Consider the following 19981-nt stretch of genomic DNA (forward strand, 5'->3'; position numbering starts at 1 on the left):
TTCCGCCGGCTGGGCTGGTGGGGCTCTCTCTGTCTCTCTGCTCCCCTTTCATTCATTGCAGGTGTGAAGTGGCGCTGGGGGTTCTCTTTCATGGACCCGAGACTTGTTCGCGGGGCCCCTTTGTACGCCAACCCCGGTGTCCCGGCTGCGGAGGGCTCGTACCCAAACAGAGGGCTCTGCTCAGCTGTCAGAGGCATCTTTCAGCTGTTCAAGTTGTGGGGTCTCTTCTTTGCTTTGGGGTGCTGTCTCAGGCCCCCGGGCATGAACCATTTCACCTGTTATACTTCACCCTTGCCAAAGGATCTATGGCTGGTGCTCAGTTAAAAAGATCCTGGTATGGACCTTTTTAAAACAGTTTTTGAGGTCATCATTATATTACTTCTGTAGTATCCCTGCAACCGCTTTAGCAGCAGATTTTTGTTACTGCTTTCGTGCTGCTGCATATGTGTGTTCATACTAAGCCTACCAGGATTCTGATTTCCTGGTGGACTCAAAATTGACCTGTTCCTGACACCCTGCAGGTGTCTTTTTGTAAGAAGAATACTTACTTAACTTTGAAAGTGCATGTTCTCCACAGATACCAGGTTTTCATCTACTGTTTGGCTGACTGGGCAGTGTTTCAAACGCCTTTTGATCGTGTTTTTGTAAATCACTCTTATCATCATAGGTGGGCACATTGCTTTAAAGACTTTGAGTAAGAGTTTTTGTTCTCCAGATTTGAATTCCCAAAAGCAAACAGCAGTGAAGATACATAGAGTAAGAGTCCAAATTAACTCAGAACAGGAGAAACGTTTCATTTTGAGGAAAATAGAAGGAAGATTGGGTGGTTAGTAACCAATACTGTTATAGGAGCTATGAAAGAGAGTGTAACAATGTGTGAACATGAGAATAAAAAGAATAAGAATGAATTTGATTCCATCAGTATCCCTTATTTTGTTGCTTTCCAGACGTTATTCCTGGAATTTGAACATTAAAAATATTTGTCTTAATCTGAGTCTATACAAGGCAACGAAGAAGTAATGAAGTTTCAGAATATATAGGATGGATGAAGTGATAAACCATCTAGAGAAAAATTTTGGGGACAAGATGGTGGTGTTCAGAGTCTGCATGTATCACACTCCCATGGTGCCTGAGTGAAAGTTGTGCCCAGTACCTTGTGGTAAAAGTTTATGCTTCTATAGCAGTATTCAAGAAATAAGAATTGGTTGTTTTTATCATTTTATAGAGACTTTCAGGTTCTTATGAGACTCAAGTAAATTAATTATTCCAATCCAGATGTTCTTAAAATATTATGGGAAAAATGTAGTAAAGACCAACTTTTTCGCCCATTCTTTTAATTTCTCCCCCTCCCCTTGAAATCTAGTGAGTTTGGAAGCAGCACTGTTTCAAAACTTCTGGGTTTTTAAAAATATTTTTTATTTAATATGTAAAATCAAAGTGAGTGAACGTAGTTGCTGTGGCCTAGGGTGAGTGGCAAGACCTGAGTAAGATATTCTGTTCCTGCTTTTCCTTTGAAAGCTGCTGGCACAGAGCTTGCTGCAAAAGTCTCCATCTGGTAGATGAGGCAGACTGGTTTTTTTAGGGAGGGTTGGGTGTTTGTATTCACAGCCACAGTGCCTGGGTCTTCAGTCCATACATTGACTTAAACCTGCTTTCTGTAGTTTGGTCCATTAGATTCTGAAATCCTTGATTGCTTCCAGTGTAGCTGATCTGAATACAGTGCAGGTGGTAAGAGAAAACTATCTGGCCTGAGGAGAGGGAGCACAGACAATTGCAGTTCAGAAAAGGTTTAGGTAGGCAAAGTATTGAAGGAAGCTGTATTGGAACACTGTTCCTTTTCCAAAATAGCTTCTGCTTCAATCTGATACTTGATGGTCAAGGACTAGTAATTTTCTGCCTACCTTTAGCTTCAGATTCCAGTAATGAAATAATTTTGCAAAGAGAATTTGATGGGGGAGCTATAATGCCTGGGAAGAGAAGGGCTCTGTTGAATTCTGACTAGAACTTAATTAATACCTTAAAGTTTTATTTCATTTTGATTTTTATAAACTCCAGTGTTTGAGTTGCTGTCTGACATGGCATTTTCATTCAATATGAGCGAGATGGTTTTAATCCATTAGTACAAACAAGTGATAAGAGGAATTTTCCACAGTAATATTTAGTAGCAGGCTGTCATATAATGGGAGAAAGACTGAGGATCAAACTTGGCATAAATAAATAGGGGCATTTTCTTGTCCCAGTCAAAACACTGGAACTTTTTTTCCAGTACTTCTTGTGGGCAGAATTTTTCTCCCAACTGTTTGTGTAATGCTACCAGAATATTACAGAATATGAATGCAGTTCTGAAGGTAGTTATTTCTTGAGATGCTGAGGTGTCCACTTAATAGAGGCTTTTGTAGTAGTGAGGAAAGGCTTGCTTAAATGTTTACAGTACCACTTCTGGACTTTTTCCTGAAGTTTTGTATCTGCTTCTTGAATAAAAAGTATTATGCTCATTTTCTGGAATATGGGCTACTTTAATACTTGAGGGTGTGAGAGAAGGAATGACATGTTCAGAGAAAGAGAAAATGGTGATGGGACCATAGACCTTACAAACAAAATATCTAAATAATTTCGTATCTTAAGCTTCAGCAGTAATAGTATTGAGGAGTATCTTGCAAGATGGTTTGGTGTCTTCTTAACAAGTGATTTTTAGTGTATTGTAGCTGTCATAGTGAAACACTGCCACTGTTTTAACTGTATCCTGTTTCTCTTGGGGAAGAGCTGGGCAAAGAACACAACTATTAAATGGTAACTGTAGTCCTGTTTCAAGTATTCTTGCTGGAAGATCTGCAAATGTCAAACCTTCAGGTGGCTGCTGCATTTCTGGTGTCGTACTGAGCAGAGCAAAGCTGCCGTGCTTTCAGCACAGTTTTGATGTATGAAACAGGTTGCTTGGTGTGGGAAGTTGGATCAGTTTTGTTGCTATGCAGAGCTGAAATTTTAGGATATTGTAACTCTGTACGTTGTATATTACTAGGCCTGGCAAACCTCAAAATGCTGCTGAAATTAAATAGTTGAAATTTGATGTGTGCTTCCGGACTATTTGCTTCATAGCTCCTGAAGTTATTTGTGCACATTTTTATCTTGTTAGGCTGTGAATTGGTAGAACCAAGACAACCTTGCCTTTTTATGTTTCCCTCTAGATTGTGCAGTAAAATGAGACTATTGCATGTGAAATAGGCAGTCTAGTACAGTTTTTGCAACCTGCAGTTTCACTGCTTGGAGAATTTGTTGTAAGTAGGTTGCATTAGAAAAATTAAATATAAGTGCTTGTTATATTGAGTTTTCTTTCCTATATATGATACTTCAGGCAAACACATATTTTTGTGTGGTTTGTTAAAAAAAACTCTTGGAACTCTCTTGCTTGCTATGCTTTGGCCTGCACAAATACCAGCGTCTCTTGCTAGGGGAGAAATCTGTCCCTAAATCGATTCTTAGGTGAGGAGCAAGTTTCATGTAAGTTCTCATCTTGAGATGAAAAGCTGAATGTGTGCAGGAAGGGCAGGCAAATTAAATTAGAATTGATGTAAATATTTTGTCAAACCTTACAGTACAAAAACTGTTCAAGAACAGAGAGAACTTTGATAAAACAACTTCCTCTTCTCACCAGGTAATCATTCAGGGTTTTCGAAGCTACAGGGACCAAACCATTGTGGACCCATTCAGCTCCAAACACAATGTCATTGGTAAGTTCTGATACTTGCCTTTTAGCACTAGTTAAAATTGCACGTTTATTTCAGGTGATATTCATGTTAGTCTCCTTTATAGTTTTTAATAGTCTCTTACATGTGATGGTTGTATTTTCTGTTTTGGAAACTTCTGTACAGTTGTCTGTAATGTACCACAAGGCCTGCTCCACTTCCAGCAAACAACTATTAACATTCAGTTTTGCTGGAAGAAGAGCTGAATCTTCAGAAACAGAGTGAGGTTCATAAACTCCTTCCTAGGTGCACATCTCTGTATCAGCCAGACCTCCTTTACAGGTTCTCCTTGCAGGAAGAGCAGCAGAGAATTTGTACGGGGTTCTTATTTTTTTTTATCTATGCAAGTGTCATAATTTTTATAAATAAGCACACCAGCAGTTATGAACTTGTGCAGAGAAAGAAGATCCTCTTTCTTCCAGTTTTAAGGGAATGAATTTCTGGACTGTAAACTGTCAAAAAGTGTAAGTTTTAAAGGGCAGTTTCATAAATAACACGTATTTTAATAGCACATTGTTGTCCACCATTCTCATACCTCTTCCTATTTCTGCCTATGGACGCCTGGCGCTCCCTTTTTGTTTGCGTTGATTTTTGTGATTGTGCAGCAGCTTTTGAGACTGCTGACCCAACAGCAAACAGTCAGTTTCGGACATAAAATCTTAATAGCCAGGATTTAACTCTGGTACTAGGAGTAAAAACATGCATATAACATGAATAGATATCTTGCTAAGTAAAGTTATTTCCTCAGGAGCTAAAACTTTATCCAGGTATTAATGTTTTTAAAATACACTAAAAATTCTGTTTCATTTAGGGTTTTTTGCTTTTTTAAAAAGAATGCCTTGTAATCCCAAGTAGTTTTGAGGATGAGGTGAATCTGGATGGCATGTAGGCAGGCAGGGATGAAAAGCCTGGGGTGTTCATTGCTGCTGGAAGACAAGTGGGTTTGAAACAGATACAGCAGGTGCTGATGCTAAAGAGAAGACTCTGGGCCTTGCTGAAACACTTTGGAATAAACACTGAAATTATGTTGGTGTAGTGCTCTGTTCTTACACCTTTATTTTTCTATATAGAAGTAGCACTTATTCCAGTCTTCTAAAAAAAACACTGCAGGATTAACAAGTGGAGTATTAAGAAGTTAATGTGCTATGTGAAGTTCATACAGCCAACCTGAATGCACAGGCAAATGGTTTCCTCTGGATAAATGTTCTGGGGCCAGGAGAATTTGGCTTAGGTCTACTGTTCTTATTCATCAGAATATCAGTATAAGAAGCAAAAAGCCCGGCAATAAATACGATTGGAATAACTATTATTCTCATTGTGGAATAGTATTGGAGTTTGTAAATCCAGGTAATGTGTTTGAGTGGACAAAGGGCTACTGTCCTGTACTCAATGACTAAGTGATCCACCTACCAAGTTCACCTCATTCCCCTGAGATTTCATTTGGCTGCGTTATATTTGGGTTCTGCTCTTGAATATTTTTATGTAGTATTTAAGGTACCTTGCACTGTTAACCTATGTCAACTATAACCTGTGCTATACTTTGTGTTTTAATTTTCAGTGGGAAGAAATGGATCTGGAAAAAGCAACTTTTTTTATGGTAAGCATGGATTTCTTATTAGCCAAGGGATGCTGAAGATACCAGGTTTCTTTGCTTGTTTGTGCTAGAATTTGGTTTAACAAATTATCCTCCTCAATAAGGAGTCGCAGATTGGAAATTACTTGACAGTGATGAAAGGCATATCTCAATGCACTTGTTTAATACTTAGTCCAGGTTTTTCCCTAGAATTCAGCTTCTCTTACTAAGGTCCTTCTAAGGCTTTCAGTTGGCAAAAGTATTTACAGGAAAGTGATTCTAAAAGTTGCCCACCATGAAAGATGTTCATGATATTTGCAGTAGTTTTAGACGTCCTTAGTGGCTAAATTCTACTCCATAGCAGTTTAGCACAGCTTAATGTAAGGTTATGAGGGGGATTGTGTGGGGTGGGAGCACTAATGGAAGAGCAAAGATGCTAATTAAAGGTGTCAGTAGTCTTTGTGACAGTTGTGTTTATAAATTGCTGTGTGCTAAGTATTTTAGCAATATTTTTAGCCTAGCCTGTGTGCTGCGTATATGTAGAGGAAAGCTCATGAATTCCTACTTGTTCAGCATTGTTAATGATTATGCAGTGAACCAGAAATGTGGCAACAATAACTACTTCAGATAAATCCTGCTGTACAGCAGGTCGAGTGATAAGGATCCAGCAAATTAAGGTTTTTGATGAAGAAATATTGTAAGATTTTAGCAACAGCATGACTGTATTATACAACAGTAAACCACTGTGTTTTGAGTTAATGAAACTGCTGCATAGCTCCCTGAAGGAAAGAATAAATCTTCTGTTTCTTTACTATTTCATTACAGCAATTCAGTTTGTCCTCAGTGATGAGTTTAGTCATCTTCGTCCGGAGCAGAGACTGGCTTTGCTGCATGTAAGTGAAGGTGTATAACAACAAAAACTAAAGAATAAGCTAATGCATTTGAATGGTACAACAAAAATGTTAAAATTGCTGGGCTGTGGATATTTTAAGCTAATTATTTTGAAAGCATCTTTCTTTGTTTCCATTGGCAAAAGGGAATTTATTGCACAGTAATACATTATGTTGATAATGCACACCAGTGAATGTGTAGCCAAGATTTTCAGAAATAAAAATATGCATGCTGGATCTTATGTAAATGCTTTTGCATCTCGAGTCCTTGAAAGGAAGGGGGAAGTGGGGTCATCAGGGAAAAGAGAAGAAGAATGAGTTCAAAATCTTTTATAAGGTGGCAGTTGTCTAACCAAAACATCTCCTTTCTTAGGAAGGTACAGGTCCTCGTGTTATTTCGGCATTTGTGGAGATTATATTTGACAATTCCGACAACAGGTTACCGGTAAGTTCAGTGAACTGCTTTGGACATAGATTATAATTTCAGACTCAAGTAGTCTCAGTGTTATGGAAGACTTCAGTATGGTAATTGCTTTTGAGTCATTTCTAGTAAAAAGTGCCATAAACATTCTGGGTTAGTTACAGCTGCTTGCAGTAGGTATGTGTATTTACTGGCTTTTGTTTTCTTAAGATTGATAAAGAGGAAGTCTCACTTCGTAGAGTCATTGGAGCCAAGAAGGACCAATATTTCTTAGACAAGAAAATGGTGACGTAGGTACTTCTTTTTCTTATCTGAATGAGAATAGTAGTATTCCTGTAAAATTCTACAGGCAAACCCAACACTTGCATCATTAGGATGAAATAATTTATTTCTGTTGTGTAATACTGGGTGTCAGTCCTTGTGCAATAGACAGCAGACTTTGAATTTGCAGTTTAATCCATCCATTGATGGGGTGTTTAACTGCTTGCATAGTATTTCTTTCAGGGCTTTTTAAAATAAAAGTTACCACACTCTAGGTGGTTTTATATCCTTCCTTGTGTTATCTTTGCCTGTATTTCCCGCCTCTGTGCTTCAAGGTCCTTACTTCTTAATCTCTTTCCAATTCTATAGTATTTTAGATATTTTCCATTTTTATTCTCTCATTTCATTTTAGTATCACCATTTTCAAATGAAGAAGCTTCTTCAAACAGAGCATGCATTGCACACGGTGGTTACATTATGTGATGTGTAGTTGTGATACTTTACTGCGTTTTTACAGCTGTCATTTTTACTGTAAGTTTTTAATGGCTTCATAATAACATTTCAGGAAAAATGATGTCATGAATCTTCTTGAAAGTGCTGGATTTTCTCGCAGTAATCCCTACTATATTGTCAAACAAGGAAAGGTAAGTCTTTTTCACAAAGTAGAAGGAATCACTGTCAAGGGTATCATGTTTCCTGCATGCCAAACTTAGTTCAATTATTTCAGAAGGAAACCAAAACCTAAATCTACTGTAGTTGAAATAGTTCTTGTATGTAGCTGTTTCTTTGGCAGATATTACTGTTTTAGTAGTTTATGTTGATTTTAAGAAAAAAATACTTAATGTCCGTAAATGTTGATATTTAGTAAAGGGTTTGTGTCATGGTCATCTTTATAATGAGGTTTTTTTCCATATAGTTAAATACAAAGCAGACTTGATTCCTGTGACTATTTCAGTGTAAATTCAAAGATTTCTGGGCCTACAGACGAGGCAGCAAAGTAGTGGTAGAGAATTAGAGGTTAAAAAGTACTGTCAGTGGACAATGAGTGGAAAATGCAGAAGTACCAAAAGTGCACATCAGGTAAAGGGCTCATGGCCTGTCTTAACTGGTCTTGAAGACCCAAGCAGCTTACTAGAGCTTTCAAAAGACACCCACATCTGCAGACAAAGAACAGACTACTTGTAATGGCTCACAGGATGGATCAAAGAGATGCTGGTAAGTGTCACCTCCAAAAGGTTACTGGAAGGCATACTTAGAGAGGAATGCAGGACACTTGAGGAGCACTTGATGTCAGGAATGCTAACCCATAGTACAGTCTGCCAGATGTTTATCAGGACATATTTTCCTATACAGTTGAATATATGTATTTGAAAGAAACAGCTTGAGCTGGAAAGTCACTTGTAGTGAGGATTGGTGCACACTATTTAACAGCCAAAATACACATACTGGATTTAATATAAGACAAATAAGAAACAGTTACCTTCTTACAAAAGCATGCAGCCACTGAAATTCTATTAAAGGGAAATGAGTCTTACGTTGGGTGTAATTGTATGACTGATTTGATGTCATATTAATGAGTGTTTCATGCTGTGAATTATTCTAAGATTTGTAATCCCTACATTTTAGTGTGGTTTTATGGAGGCACTTAAACTCTTTGATTTAGTACCAGGACTTAAAAGCCCAAGCTTGAGTTTCTCTAAACATAATTTTGAGTGGTTTATGATTTCTTCAGTGTACATAATACTTGTATCCTGAGTTTTGGCAACAAATGGTAACATTTGAAAAGCAATAAATTTCATTGCAAGCAGAATACTTGCTGTCCTAAACTAACTGTCTCAAAAAGAAAGCAGTGTGGTGTGTGCTGTGTGTCTGAATCTTCCTGCCAAAACCTCAGGCAAGCAGGCAGAGCAAAAAAGTGCAATCTTTGATCTGTTGTGGTTAGCCATACATCCAGAGCAGGTTATTGAAATCATAGATCTTGAATTTTCAGATCAACCAGATGGCCACAGCTCCTGACTCTCAAAGACTGAAATTACTGAGAGAAGTAGCTGGTACCAGAGTGTACGATGAACGTAAAGAGGAGAGTATTTCATTAATGAAAGAAACAGGTAAAATTTCTAAGAAATTATTGCTTTATGCCACAGTAAGTCAACTCTAAAACTTCAGGCTTTTTCAGTAAAGCTAGATAGATGTTGTTCATGGTATGTTAAACCATGCAGAGCTTGTCATATTTCCTCCTTGAATTTCCAATATCTCAAAAGGTTTAGTAAGCTACCTTCTGTGTGCTTTTAGTAATAAAACTTTTTAGCTAAGCTAATACAGATAAATGTACTACTCAAAATATATGAGTGATGTCAGCTGACAGTGATCCAAAAATCAGGATACCTACTGCTGTGCAAACACTAAAGTTCATGTTGTACAGTCTATAATATTTTAAGTGTATGAGCCAAGAGAGTATATGCTTGTGTTGCATTACGTAACAAGTATCAACAGTTCTGCTGTTAGGATGGTTTTTTTGAGAACTTCTGTATATGGGGTGTATGAACATTTCATGTATGTTGACAAATAGTTAATCACTGGAGTAGATTCAGTGGCTGTAAAGATGAGAGATTATATTACAGCATTTAACTGAATTTCAATCTTGTCATGCTTTCTAAAGAGGGCAAGAGAGAGAAGATCAATGAGTTGTTGAAATACATTGAAGAGCGACTGCATACTCTAGAAGAGGAGAAAGAAGAACTGGCACAATACCAGAAATGGGATAAAATGAGGAGAGCATTAGAATACACCATTTATAATCAGGAACTTAATGAAACCCGAGCTAAGCTTGATGAGGTAAAGTATCTTGGCTAGTACAAAATGTAATGAGCTGTTGGGTTGTTTTTGCTACCATCCCCTTTTGTTCCTTGATGGAGTCCTGACAGTGTTAAGGAAACTTTCCTGTCCAGCCACTCAGGAGCCACTCTGGCAGTCACAACCACACCACCTGAGCTAGGACCGAAGCCCCTTCCCAGCACAGGTGCCTCGCTTGACTCCCTGCACACCACGCTCACAGTCAGATCAGATTTCCCATAGCAGAGTCTCACATGTCTCGATCCTTAAAATAATTGCATCTTGATGCAGTAACTAAATAACAAAGGAACAGCTCAAGCTGGTGCCTCCAAGGAGGGACTCCAGCAAAGGAAACTGAGTTTTTATCCCATCACAGTAGAAGCCTGGGGCTTCCCATGCCCTTTGTTGTGCAACGGGATGTTAGTTCTCTTCCTGTGGCTTCCGCCACCCAAAACTCAATCTGCAGCAGTCCTCAGCTGTGCACCGAACTACCTGCACTGTATGTACTCCTCAGCATCACTGTTCTTCACTAAATAATTTCTTTCTGGAACTACTACTAAAACAGAATCTGGCTACTTAAGCTATTGGTGATATTTCCATACAGCTTTCTGCTAAACGAGAGACAAGTGGAGAAAAATCCAGGCAGCTGAGAGATGCACAGCAAGATGCTAGAGATAAAATGGAGGTAAAAATATTTTTAAGGGCTCTCCAGAGGTGTGTTTTGCTTTGTGGTTTTGGGGATTTTTTGGAGGAAGGCGAGAGGGAGAGGGTGAGGGCTGGTGGTGTCTTAAAATTATATTGAATTCTGTTGCGTGCGTTCATCCTGTTTGGAAGCTTGGGGTTTTTCACACATCTACTGTATTGTGATCTACAGAATAATGATCTTGTGAGTTTTGATAAATAGTGAAATATTCCTTCAGTGTTTAAGATACTGCATACTTAAATTTGCATAGGAAATAGAACGGCAAGTTCGAGAACTGAAGACAAAGATTTCTGCAATGAAAGAAGAGAAGGAGCAACTTAGTGCTGAAAGACAGGAGCAGATCAAACAGAGGACTAAATTAGAGCTGAAGGCTAAAGATCTACAGGATGAATTAGCTGGCAACAGTGAGCAAAGGGTATGTAACAGCAGTGAAGTCTTAAAATGTCACTGGCACAAGGAAGTATTCTTGTACACTGAGGTTTTGGTTTTAGACTGGAGCCTGTCACTGTTTTGTAAGGTTTGGTAGATTAGTTTAAATACTAGCTTTAAATACTGCTTTGTTTGACTTTCAGAAAAGACTGCTAAAAGAGAGGCAAAAACTTCTTGAGAAAATCGAGGAGAAGCAGAAAGAACTGGCAGAAACAGAGCCAAAATTTAACAGCGTAAAAGAAAAAGAAGAGAGGGGAATTGCTAGGTCTGTGGCATTCTGTACAAATTTTATCAATGCTATCCATCTGCAATTAACAAAAGCTTGTACATGTTGCTTGACAGTGGGGTAGCTACATGCACTTGGAGACGGTCTGTTAAAAGCCTGCTTTATTGTTGGGATGGGAGCAGTATTTGGCAAAATGATTTTCTAAGCTTAACCACTTCTTGTGGATGATTTTATTTTTTATAACATGATCCTTTTTGTTACTGATTTGGTGCTTAAATTTTAGAGCCTGGTTTGACACGTCTTGAAAATTCTAATTGTAATTCTTAATGCTTGCTTTTAATAAATTCAAGATTTCTTTATAATACAGCATGTCTTTCCATTCTCAAAACAGACTTGCACAGGCTACACAAGAAAGAACAGATCTTTATGCAAAACAAGGTCGAGGGAGCCAGTTTACTTCCAAAGAGGAAAGGGATAAGTGGATAAAGAAAGAGCTGAAGTCTTTAGATCAAGCCATCAATGACAAGAAGCGGCAGATTGCAGCTATACACAAGGATTTAGAGGATACAGAGGCAAACAAGGAGAAAAACTTGGAACAGTACAGTGTAAGTTTTCAGCTTACTCTCAGTCTTTTTGGGAGAAGGGTTAAATACTCAGTCTTGGACAGTCAGACTTCAGTGCATATTTATAAGGATGATGTGACTTTCTGGTTGGATGTGGTCTTTGAAAAATGCTTACTGAAAATCTGCAGATAAGCTTTAAACTCCTTTAGCATTGCACTAACTTCACTCTCTATGTTGGCTTTGCCTTCTGGTATTTTCCCCAATATGTTTGGCCTGAGTTATCAGGAAGAGGCTTCTATCTGCCTTGCTCTTGTCTACATTGAACATAGCCACGTCATAGATAAGTTTGTTACGTTCTTATAGAAGTCTGTGTTGATTGTTTCCACTTCTCTCATTTTCCCCAAGCAAGAGGATCTTTTTAACTATGCAGCAGGCACTGCACCCTTGTACCATGGTTGCAGCTGGTTAGAAGTTGCATCCCTAGGCATGTTAGAAGATTAATCTGTTATTGTATTACCTGCATAACTTAGATTTTAATTTCCATTCAGAAACAGCTCTTAGAGTGCAAATACAGCAAAATAATCCAAAGATAGCATTTCTGCTAGGAGCTCCAGCTGTGAAAACACTGCTTTTATATTGAGAGAGCATACAGTGCCAATGCTGATGGTGTTCTTGGTCTTTGTGTAATATACCTACTGAAATTAAGGGTCAGTCTGACACCAGGGAGGAGTGTAGTTGTACAAAGATGATGGTGTTCTGCTAAAACACTTCTTGATTGGGACCCACATTATCAAAGTCGTGATTCTCTGAGTTGGTGAATGAAGAAAACAGCATTTACCACTGGCTGACTGCAATTGTACTGGACTGCTCAGTGGTAATTCTGTAAAATTGAAGGGGTTCAATTTGTTGTGGATTTTGATTCCTTTCTATAAACATGTCTTGGTTTCCTTTTCCTCCTCAAGGAAGGTTGATTTACGCTTAGGTGAAGAGTTGTATAGCTTTTTGTTGTTCAAAGAGAAGGCATCTTGGGTGAATGTGATTGAGAGCTTGCAAGGTTAGTTTGGAGTGAGCTGGCTGTGTTTTTAGAACACAGTTACTTCTCCTTGTACACATATAAATTTGTAAACACTATTGAGTGCTAGCCCTGAGCTGCTTTGAAAATGGCAGGTGTTAAGTGAGCAAAGGGAGGATGTCTGTGCATTGGCTTAAACAGCACACTGTTGACAGCAGCTGTCTTGAAAATCTAGTACTGCTGGAGAGCAGGCTGAGACTTTTGACTAATAGCAGGTTGACATGGTACACAAGATTAGTTGTACTTATCACAAATGTCATTTCAGAGCATGATTACACTGAAGTTATATGTATGTTAGTTACTGTTTTGATTCCAGTTCTTGCTGTGACTTACAGGGATCCATTTCACTTTAATGCCCAGAGGCACAGCTGAACTCAGTGCCTGCCTTGCTATCTGTGTGGCACCTACACCTTGTTACTGCTTCTTTACAAAGCTGTCTTTTTTCTTAGTGCTTTTGCAGTTTGTTGTAAACTGGTTAGAATGTTTGTAGGACTTACCTGATTTTTTTAGTAGTTCAGTATTGAATAAAATAAAGGGTTGGTTGGTTTTGTTTGTTTTTTTTAATACAGAGAGCTGTAGTTTCATACTGTTCTTTTCTTTGTGTTAGAAACTGGACCAGGATCTTAATGAAGTGAAGGCTCGTGTTGAAGAATTGGACAGAAAATACTATGAAGTGAAAAATAAAAAGGATGAGCTACAGAGTGAAAGAAAGTTAGTAATTAATTGAAATATATCTCAATCTCACTTAATGTGAAGGACCCCAACTGTGTAGTTTTTAACATGGCATGTAGGTATGTTTTTTAAATATGGCCATGTATGAACTTCTGCACTTTGCCTTCCCATTAGATTAGCAGTCTTTAAGAAAATAATAATAAAACTTACAGATTGCATTCACACTTACAAAATTTTATTGGTTTTGTTCTGTAGTTATCTATGGAGAGAAGAGAATGCAGAACAACAAGCTCTTGCTGCAAAGAGGGAGGATCTAGAAAAGAAACAGCAGCTTCTCAGAGCAGCAACAGGAAAGGTAAGATAACCTTGCTCTTGAGAATCCCTTGTGGAATCTCATTCTTAAAGGACAAGTCAGTTTTATCTGAAAGATATAAGTTATTTTTTAAATTATTGTCTTTCTGTCATAATTAAGTTCGACAAATTATATTTTAAGCTGAATTTTTCAAATATTTATGGTTCTAGAGCTACTTGAAAGTGAGTTTTGCAAGCTCAAGGTAGTTGATATAAGGAGACTAGGAAGAAATGGAATGTTTTTAAAATTTCTTCTGATACCTTTTTGCTTAAAAAAACCCCAAATAAAAAAAACTGAGAAGTGATGGATTCTTATTTCAGTATCTTCTGTTAGTGCTGTAGGTTTACAGGAATTTGGCAAAAAAGAAGGTTACACCTGTTACAAAGTTTAATGGTAAAATGAATATTATGCCCACACGTTTTAGCTGCAATACAGTAATTAGTTGTATTTTAACAGGCCATTTTGAATGGTATAGACAGCATAAACAAAGTTTTGGAGCACTTCCGTCGAAAAGGCATAAACCAGCATGTTCTAAATGGCTATCATGGAATCGTGATGAATAACTTTGAATGTGAACCAGCTTTCTACACCTGTGTTGAAGTCACTGCAGGGAACAGGTAATTATGTGCTCTTTAGTGCAGTGTCACAATTCAGTTGTTGTTGCAAGCTGCTACTGAAATATTATTGTTTTGAACTTCATGTCTTGCCTATTTTTGTCAAAGGGCCTTCTATATAGCATGATCTAACTGCTATTCCTTTGTGAAGGAACTAAGAAGAATTCTGCCTATTTAAATATTAGTCCTAGCTGCTCCTGACTTTGTCTAAAAAAAACCTAAAACAAAACCAGAGAGAAAAAAAGAAAAAAAAAAAAAAAACAAAAAGGCCCCAGACCCACACTCCTGACACTTGATTGGTGGTAAGACTTACATTGAATAAAATGGACAGCATCTTCTAGTGTGGAGAATTCTACAGTAAGCAAGGCTGATGTTTCAGTAACAGTAAGAACTATTTCATTTGCACTAGAAAATCTCATGGTTGAGAATGGTCTCTAAACTGTCAAAAACTACTGTTTAAAAGCTGTCTGAAAAGATGTTGAGTGTTAATGAGTCCGTGTAAAATGTTTTCTAGAAGAAGTAAGTGTCTGTTGGGTGATCCACCACTTGCTGCAACATCTAATTAAAATTGTCTTTTTGTGTGATCAGTCCCTGTTCCAACTCATGAGTAGTCATAAAAGTTCTTGCTTTAATGAAATGTAGGTAGTGGCGTAAGAGCTGGAAAGAGCGCAGAGGTGACATGATCTTGCAAAGTGTCATATAGAAATATTGATGCTACCACGACTGGAATGCAGTGGCGCTTCTGCAACTTCTGTTTCAGTGTGAACAAGGGTGTCTCTTCCAAGCACTTTTCAGTTCTCTCTGAATCCTGTTGTGCCCCATAATTTGGAAAAAGCTGTAACAAGCAAGCTGTAGTTCAACTTGCAAAGAAAAAATTGCTTATTTCAGTCCCTGTGGTGCTAATCCTCATAGTGTGCAGGGAGGTCGGTGAATGTGGTCTGTGTCTCTCTGTGTGGTGTATAGAGGTAGCAGAGACAAATTCTGTAGATCCATGCAGAGAGGGAGGGTTGAACGTTGTGTATGGAAATGCAGGACAGAGGTGTGTACACAGTGTCACTGTACATGTATTGAGCTACTCTTGGCTGGATCGTGGAATGTAAAGGTGTTGGCTGATCCCATATTAGCAAAAGTGAAAAGAGTATCTCCTCTTGCTTTTTCTAAGGCATGGAATTGAAAATGCAATGCAGCTTTATAGTGATGTGTTATTTAATGGTACCTGCATGAATACTGTCTGTATACAAATGTTTGTCCTTTTAGTATAGTAAAGTTTAGCCTATTTGTTTGGCTTGTTAAATAGGTTGTTTTATCACATTGTGGATTCTGATGAGGTCAGTACAAAAATCCTAATGGAATTTAACAAAATGAACCTTCCTGGAGAAGTTACTTTCCTCCCTCTGAACAAGCTGGATGTTAGAGATACTGCTTATCCTGAGACTAATGTGAGTAAGAATTCCTTTCAAACCTACCTTTGCTTCATAACTACAAAGCCTCGTGTTTTGAGCTGTGTACATTGCTTATTGCCCACCACTTGCTTTTCTGGTGAATGCAGTTAAATACTACTTTTAATGTATGCTTCTCAACATAAAAAAACTCTGTTACAGAGAAGCACTTTCCTACGAGATATCTGCTCTTTATTAACTGCACTTTGCAAGTAAAAAGGCAGTACTAATAAGTAGAGTTTTATTGTAACCTGATAATCAAGAATTACTTAAATTGCTGAATTGTAATTCTGTCACTTCAGGATGCTATTCCTATGATCAGCAAACTGAGATACAATCCAAGATTCGATAAAGCATTCAAACATGTTTTTGGGAAGACTTTAATTTGTCGTAGCATGGAAGTGTCCACCCAGCTGGCCAGAGCTTTCACAATGGATTGTATCACTCTGGAAGGTAAATACTGCAATTTTATAAATTATTTATTGTAAAAATAGGATTCCTGGGGACATGGGGCTCATTAAACTTGGTCTGTTCAGTGTTGTCAAAATAAGATAATTAAAAATAATAGTATACTTGACTGAGATGTATGTACAAGGTTGCATTTGGTCAAGTACAATGCTTAAAAATACAGAATTTCTCGACAAGCTGTGGAATTTTCTTCGGATCTAAATGTTAGTAGCTATGTATCTCCATCCTGAGAATTACAAAGCAGATTAGGTTTGCATTCATCCAGTTTTTTAATCCAATTTAACAGGTGTTTGTTTTCCTGGAGTGTGCACGGTGTTTTCCCAAGGTCAAGCCAGTGTTTAGGGTGTGAATGAATGGCCTTAATTCCTGATAAGGGCAAGGTGCATTCTTCTGTGCAACAGATTGTTTACATGTTATGTTCTCTGAAACAATCTATATCTCTTGTTAATTGCCTGTTTTTAAGAGGGCAGATTCCCTGCAGGCTTATTGTTGTCTTTTTGTGTCTTAAAGTCAATCTGAAAAAATTTCTAAGGGTGTCTGAGGAGGAAGTTATTAATTTTTCAGTATCAGCATACTCTACAAGCCACAGATGCTGCTAATTACTTCATCTATTTCCTCATAGAAAACTTGAGATTTTTTTTCCAAACTGGTAGTGCTAGGCATTTGCATTTTTCCCTTAATATAAGTATTTTTTTTTCCTTCAAGCTGCATGGGTTTCAGAAGTTAATTAAAAACAAACACAAAAGTAAGCCCATGCTTAAAGGAGATCATAGCAGTCTCTGTTCATCTTGAGAGAGGGAATGCACTTAAAATGAATACAGAAATAAACATTTCCCTAATTACTGTAAACATATGATTGCTGATACAGTCAGTGCTTTTGTAGGTTAGTTGAAATGTTCTAGTTAACCTGCTCAGTTGCGTTGTAGAAAGTGTGCTGGACTTTTTGGCAAGCATGTAGTGTGCACTTTATATCTCATTCTGTTCTGCTCTTAGGTGATCAAGTCAGCCATCGAGGTGCTTTGACTGGAGGTTATTATGATACCAGGAAGTCTCGGCTTGAATTGCAAAAAGATGTTAGAAAAGCAGAAGAAGAACTTGGTGAACTTGAAGCAAAGCTCAATGAAAACTTACGCAGGAACATTGAAAATATCCTTTTGTTGTTAGTGGGGAAGGTTGTGTGGCAAAGCTTTTGTTTTGTGTTTATGGTAATAGATGAAAAACAGGAGACAGACTTGTTACATATTAGCTGTGGCATTTCTTTTGACTGTTTTGTGTGCAGCCTAGTTCTCTGTGTTACTGTATTTGATATTGATCTTTAAAACTTAGAGATGAGGTTAAACCCTAGATAATGAGGCTTTCTATTCCTTTTAGAGTCTGTTGTAGTAACTGCCATAACCAGATATTCTTGTTATCTGTATTAATCTTCTCTGCTTCTTCTGACTCAGGCTGTATTTTTAGTACTTGTGTCCTGAATTGATGTGTTACATAGTCCACTTACGCTCTGCAGGGGAGATGGGAGAGCTTTGTGTTATAATAAGCTCTGAGTTTCTTGACAGTTTGGTCTTTACAGTCTCTTCGCACAGTGTCCTTTTGAGATCCAGTATCTACAGTTCAGGAGTAAGGGAGATTTATACCGTTTTCTTCTGCATCCCCCAGGTCGTTCTGTCCTACAACTTGGACTCCTTTGCTTGTTGACCTGCATCTGTGCATTAGAGACACTGTTGGGACAGCAGATAAGCAGAAGCGTTCTTCTAAATGTCATGTAAAATAAGCAAGGAAAGCTTCATTTAGCTTAGTTCTTGATAAGTGACTTGATAAGTTGATAAGCTGCTCAAGTTACTTTTGCTGATGATCCTTGAATTTTCCTCTACAACTGATTATTATGGTTTGGTGGAGTTTTGCTTTGTTTCTTATTTTGATGACAGATGAATATGTCAGACAGAAAAAATTGAAGGTACTAGTAGGTATAAAATGATTTTTAAAACAAGGACAGAATTTTCCTTAGCCCACAGTATGGATTAATAATGAGATTGATCAGCTAATGAACCAAATGCAGCAAATTGAAACACAGCAGAGAAAGTTCAAAGCCTCTCGAGACAGTATTTTGTCAGAGATGAAAATGCTGAAGGAGAAGAGGCAGCAGTCTGAAAAGACATTTATGCCTAAGGTTGGTATGGGGATATTGAAAGTTGTTACTGGGTTTATATTGTTTCATTAATGTTACTGATAAACTTGCATTCCTTTCTGGTTAATATTATAATACAAAATATGAAGAGATAACTAGAGATTTTCCACAAAAATATGTTAGTATAATGGTGAAATTCATATAAATCTGAGGATTGCTTTGAGGAGTGATTCTGTCTAATATCTGTTCCACAGCAACGTAGCTTGCAGAGCTTGGAGGCAAGTTTACATGCTATGGAGTCAACTAGAGAATCATTAAAAGCAGAATTGGGGACAGATTTGTTGTCCCAGCTCAGTCTTGAAGATCAGAAGCGTGTGGATGCTCTTAATGATGAAATCCGACAACTACAGCAAGTAAGGAAAAGAAAATGTCTTGCCATTAAATGTAGTCCCTTTCTTATCAATAAACTTGTTTTTGTCTTTTTGTATGAAAAGTCACTTAGGAATATAGTGTCATTAAAGTAGTGCTTCATTAGTAGTAGGTAGGTGTGTTTGAAGTTCTCTCATTTGCAAAGTGTATTTGCAAGTTTTCTCAAACACTGGGTGAATTTTGCCAGTTGATTGTGTGAGAATTAAGGCTATTTGTGTTGGAATCATCATAATTTTCTTGCTATTGACTTTCCAACAATAAATACAAATAGGTATCATCTGAAGGGAGGATGCACAGTATGGGAAAGGAAAACAATTCCTTTAAGGACGTGATAGGGGAGACAAAACTAAGCTTCTGGTTGACACACATGTTGCTGGAAAAATACTGCTTCTTAAATATACTCTCTAAAGCATTTCTGGGTTTAAGAATTGGGTTCATATAGAAATAAAGATTAATAAACTCACTGATCTGTACAGTTGACTTTTACACTAGACACCTTATTTGTTTTTTCTGTACGTTAAAATTAGAGTAACAGTCTAGAGAATTGTGATATTTTAATACACAGAATTGTGTGAAGGGTAGGTTTTTTTGGTTTTGTGGTTGTACTAGTTTCTTTTTTTTTGTAACAAGGAAAAAATGGTCCTAGTCAGGTAAGGCAACTAATACACTACTGTACTTTCTTCAGGAAAACAGGCAGCTTTTGAATGAGAGGATTAAATTAGAAGGCATTATCACAAGAGTTGAAACATATCTCAATGAGAATCTGAGAAAACGCTTAGACCAAGTGGAACAAGTAAGGATTTCCTCTTAAATGTACTTTTGCAGTAGGGTTTTGGTTTATTTCCAGGGCTAACACGTATTAAATAATTTTATAAATATTCATTTGTTACACTGCATTGTCTGTGATGGGTTTGCTTCCATATGTATAAACTGGGATAAACAGTTAAGTGTTTCTTTGAATTTCAGTACAGTAAGTTTTTGACAAAAACTACTGTGAATACAGTCCTGTGTATAAGTAGAACTATCATAATGACAGATTTGTTTGAAAGTCTTAACTATTCTCTAGAACTTTACTAAAATATTGAATGTTGTATGTATATAATAGTTACATGTAGTTATATGAAAGGATGGCTTGTTTGTCTTGCTTATACTTATTTTTCCATTTTTGC

General features: G+C 37.5%; 1 protein-coding gene across 1 annotated transcript in view; it reads left to right on the forward strand.

Annotated features, from left to right (window-relative positions):
- The first annotated feature begins 1086 nt into the window (after positions 1 to 1086).
- Positions 1087 to 19981, forward strand: part of SMC3 (structural maintenance of chromosomes 3) — a 22847-nt gene continuing 3952 nt past the window's right edge. The window contains exons 1-22 of the mRNA XM_017735174.1: positions 1087 to 1133; positions 3562 to 3728; positions 5302 to 5340; positions 6142 to 6209; positions 6580 to 6651; positions 6838 to 6917; positions 7454 to 7532; positions 8879 to 8996; positions 9548 to 9723; positions 10325 to 10405; positions 10674 to 10838; positions 10996 to 11117; positions 11470 to 11683; positions 13321 to 13424; positions 13641 to 13740; positions 14194 to 14354; positions 15649 to 15790; positions 16093 to 16243; positions 17252 to 17404; positions 18274 to 18425; positions 18638 to 18796; positions 19498 to 19605. Of these exons, the coding sequence (XP_017590663.1) occupies positions 1087 to 1133; positions 3562 to 3728; positions 5302 to 5340; positions 6142 to 6209; positions 6580 to 6651; positions 6838 to 6917; positions 7454 to 7532; positions 8879 to 8996; positions 9548 to 9723; positions 10325 to 10405; positions 10674 to 10838; positions 10996 to 11117; positions 11470 to 11683; positions 13321 to 13424; positions 13641 to 13740; positions 14194 to 14354; positions 15649 to 15790; positions 16093 to 16243; positions 17252 to 17404; positions 18274 to 18425; positions 18638 to 18796; positions 19498 to 19605 (2658 nt within the window). The remainder of the gene's footprint in view (positions 1134 to 3561; positions 3729 to 5301; positions 5341 to 6141; positions 6210 to 6579; positions 6652 to 6837; positions 6918 to 7453; positions 7533 to 8878; positions 8997 to 9547; positions 9724 to 10324; positions 10406 to 10673; positions 10839 to 10995; positions 11118 to 11469; positions 11684 to 13320; positions 13425 to 13640; positions 13741 to 14193; positions 14355 to 15648; positions 15791 to 16092; positions 16244 to 17251; positions 17405 to 18273; positions 18426 to 18637; positions 18797 to 19497; positions 19606 to 19981) is intronic.

Source organism: Corvus brachyrhynchos, unplaced genomic scaffold, assembly GCF_000691975.1.
Source record: "Corvus brachyrhynchos isolate BGI_N302 unplaced genomic scaffold, ASM69197v1 scaffold705, whole genome shotgun sequence".
NCBI classification, from domain to species: Eukaryota; Metazoa; Chordata; class Aves; order Passeriformes; family Corvidae; genus Corvus; species Corvus brachyrhynchos.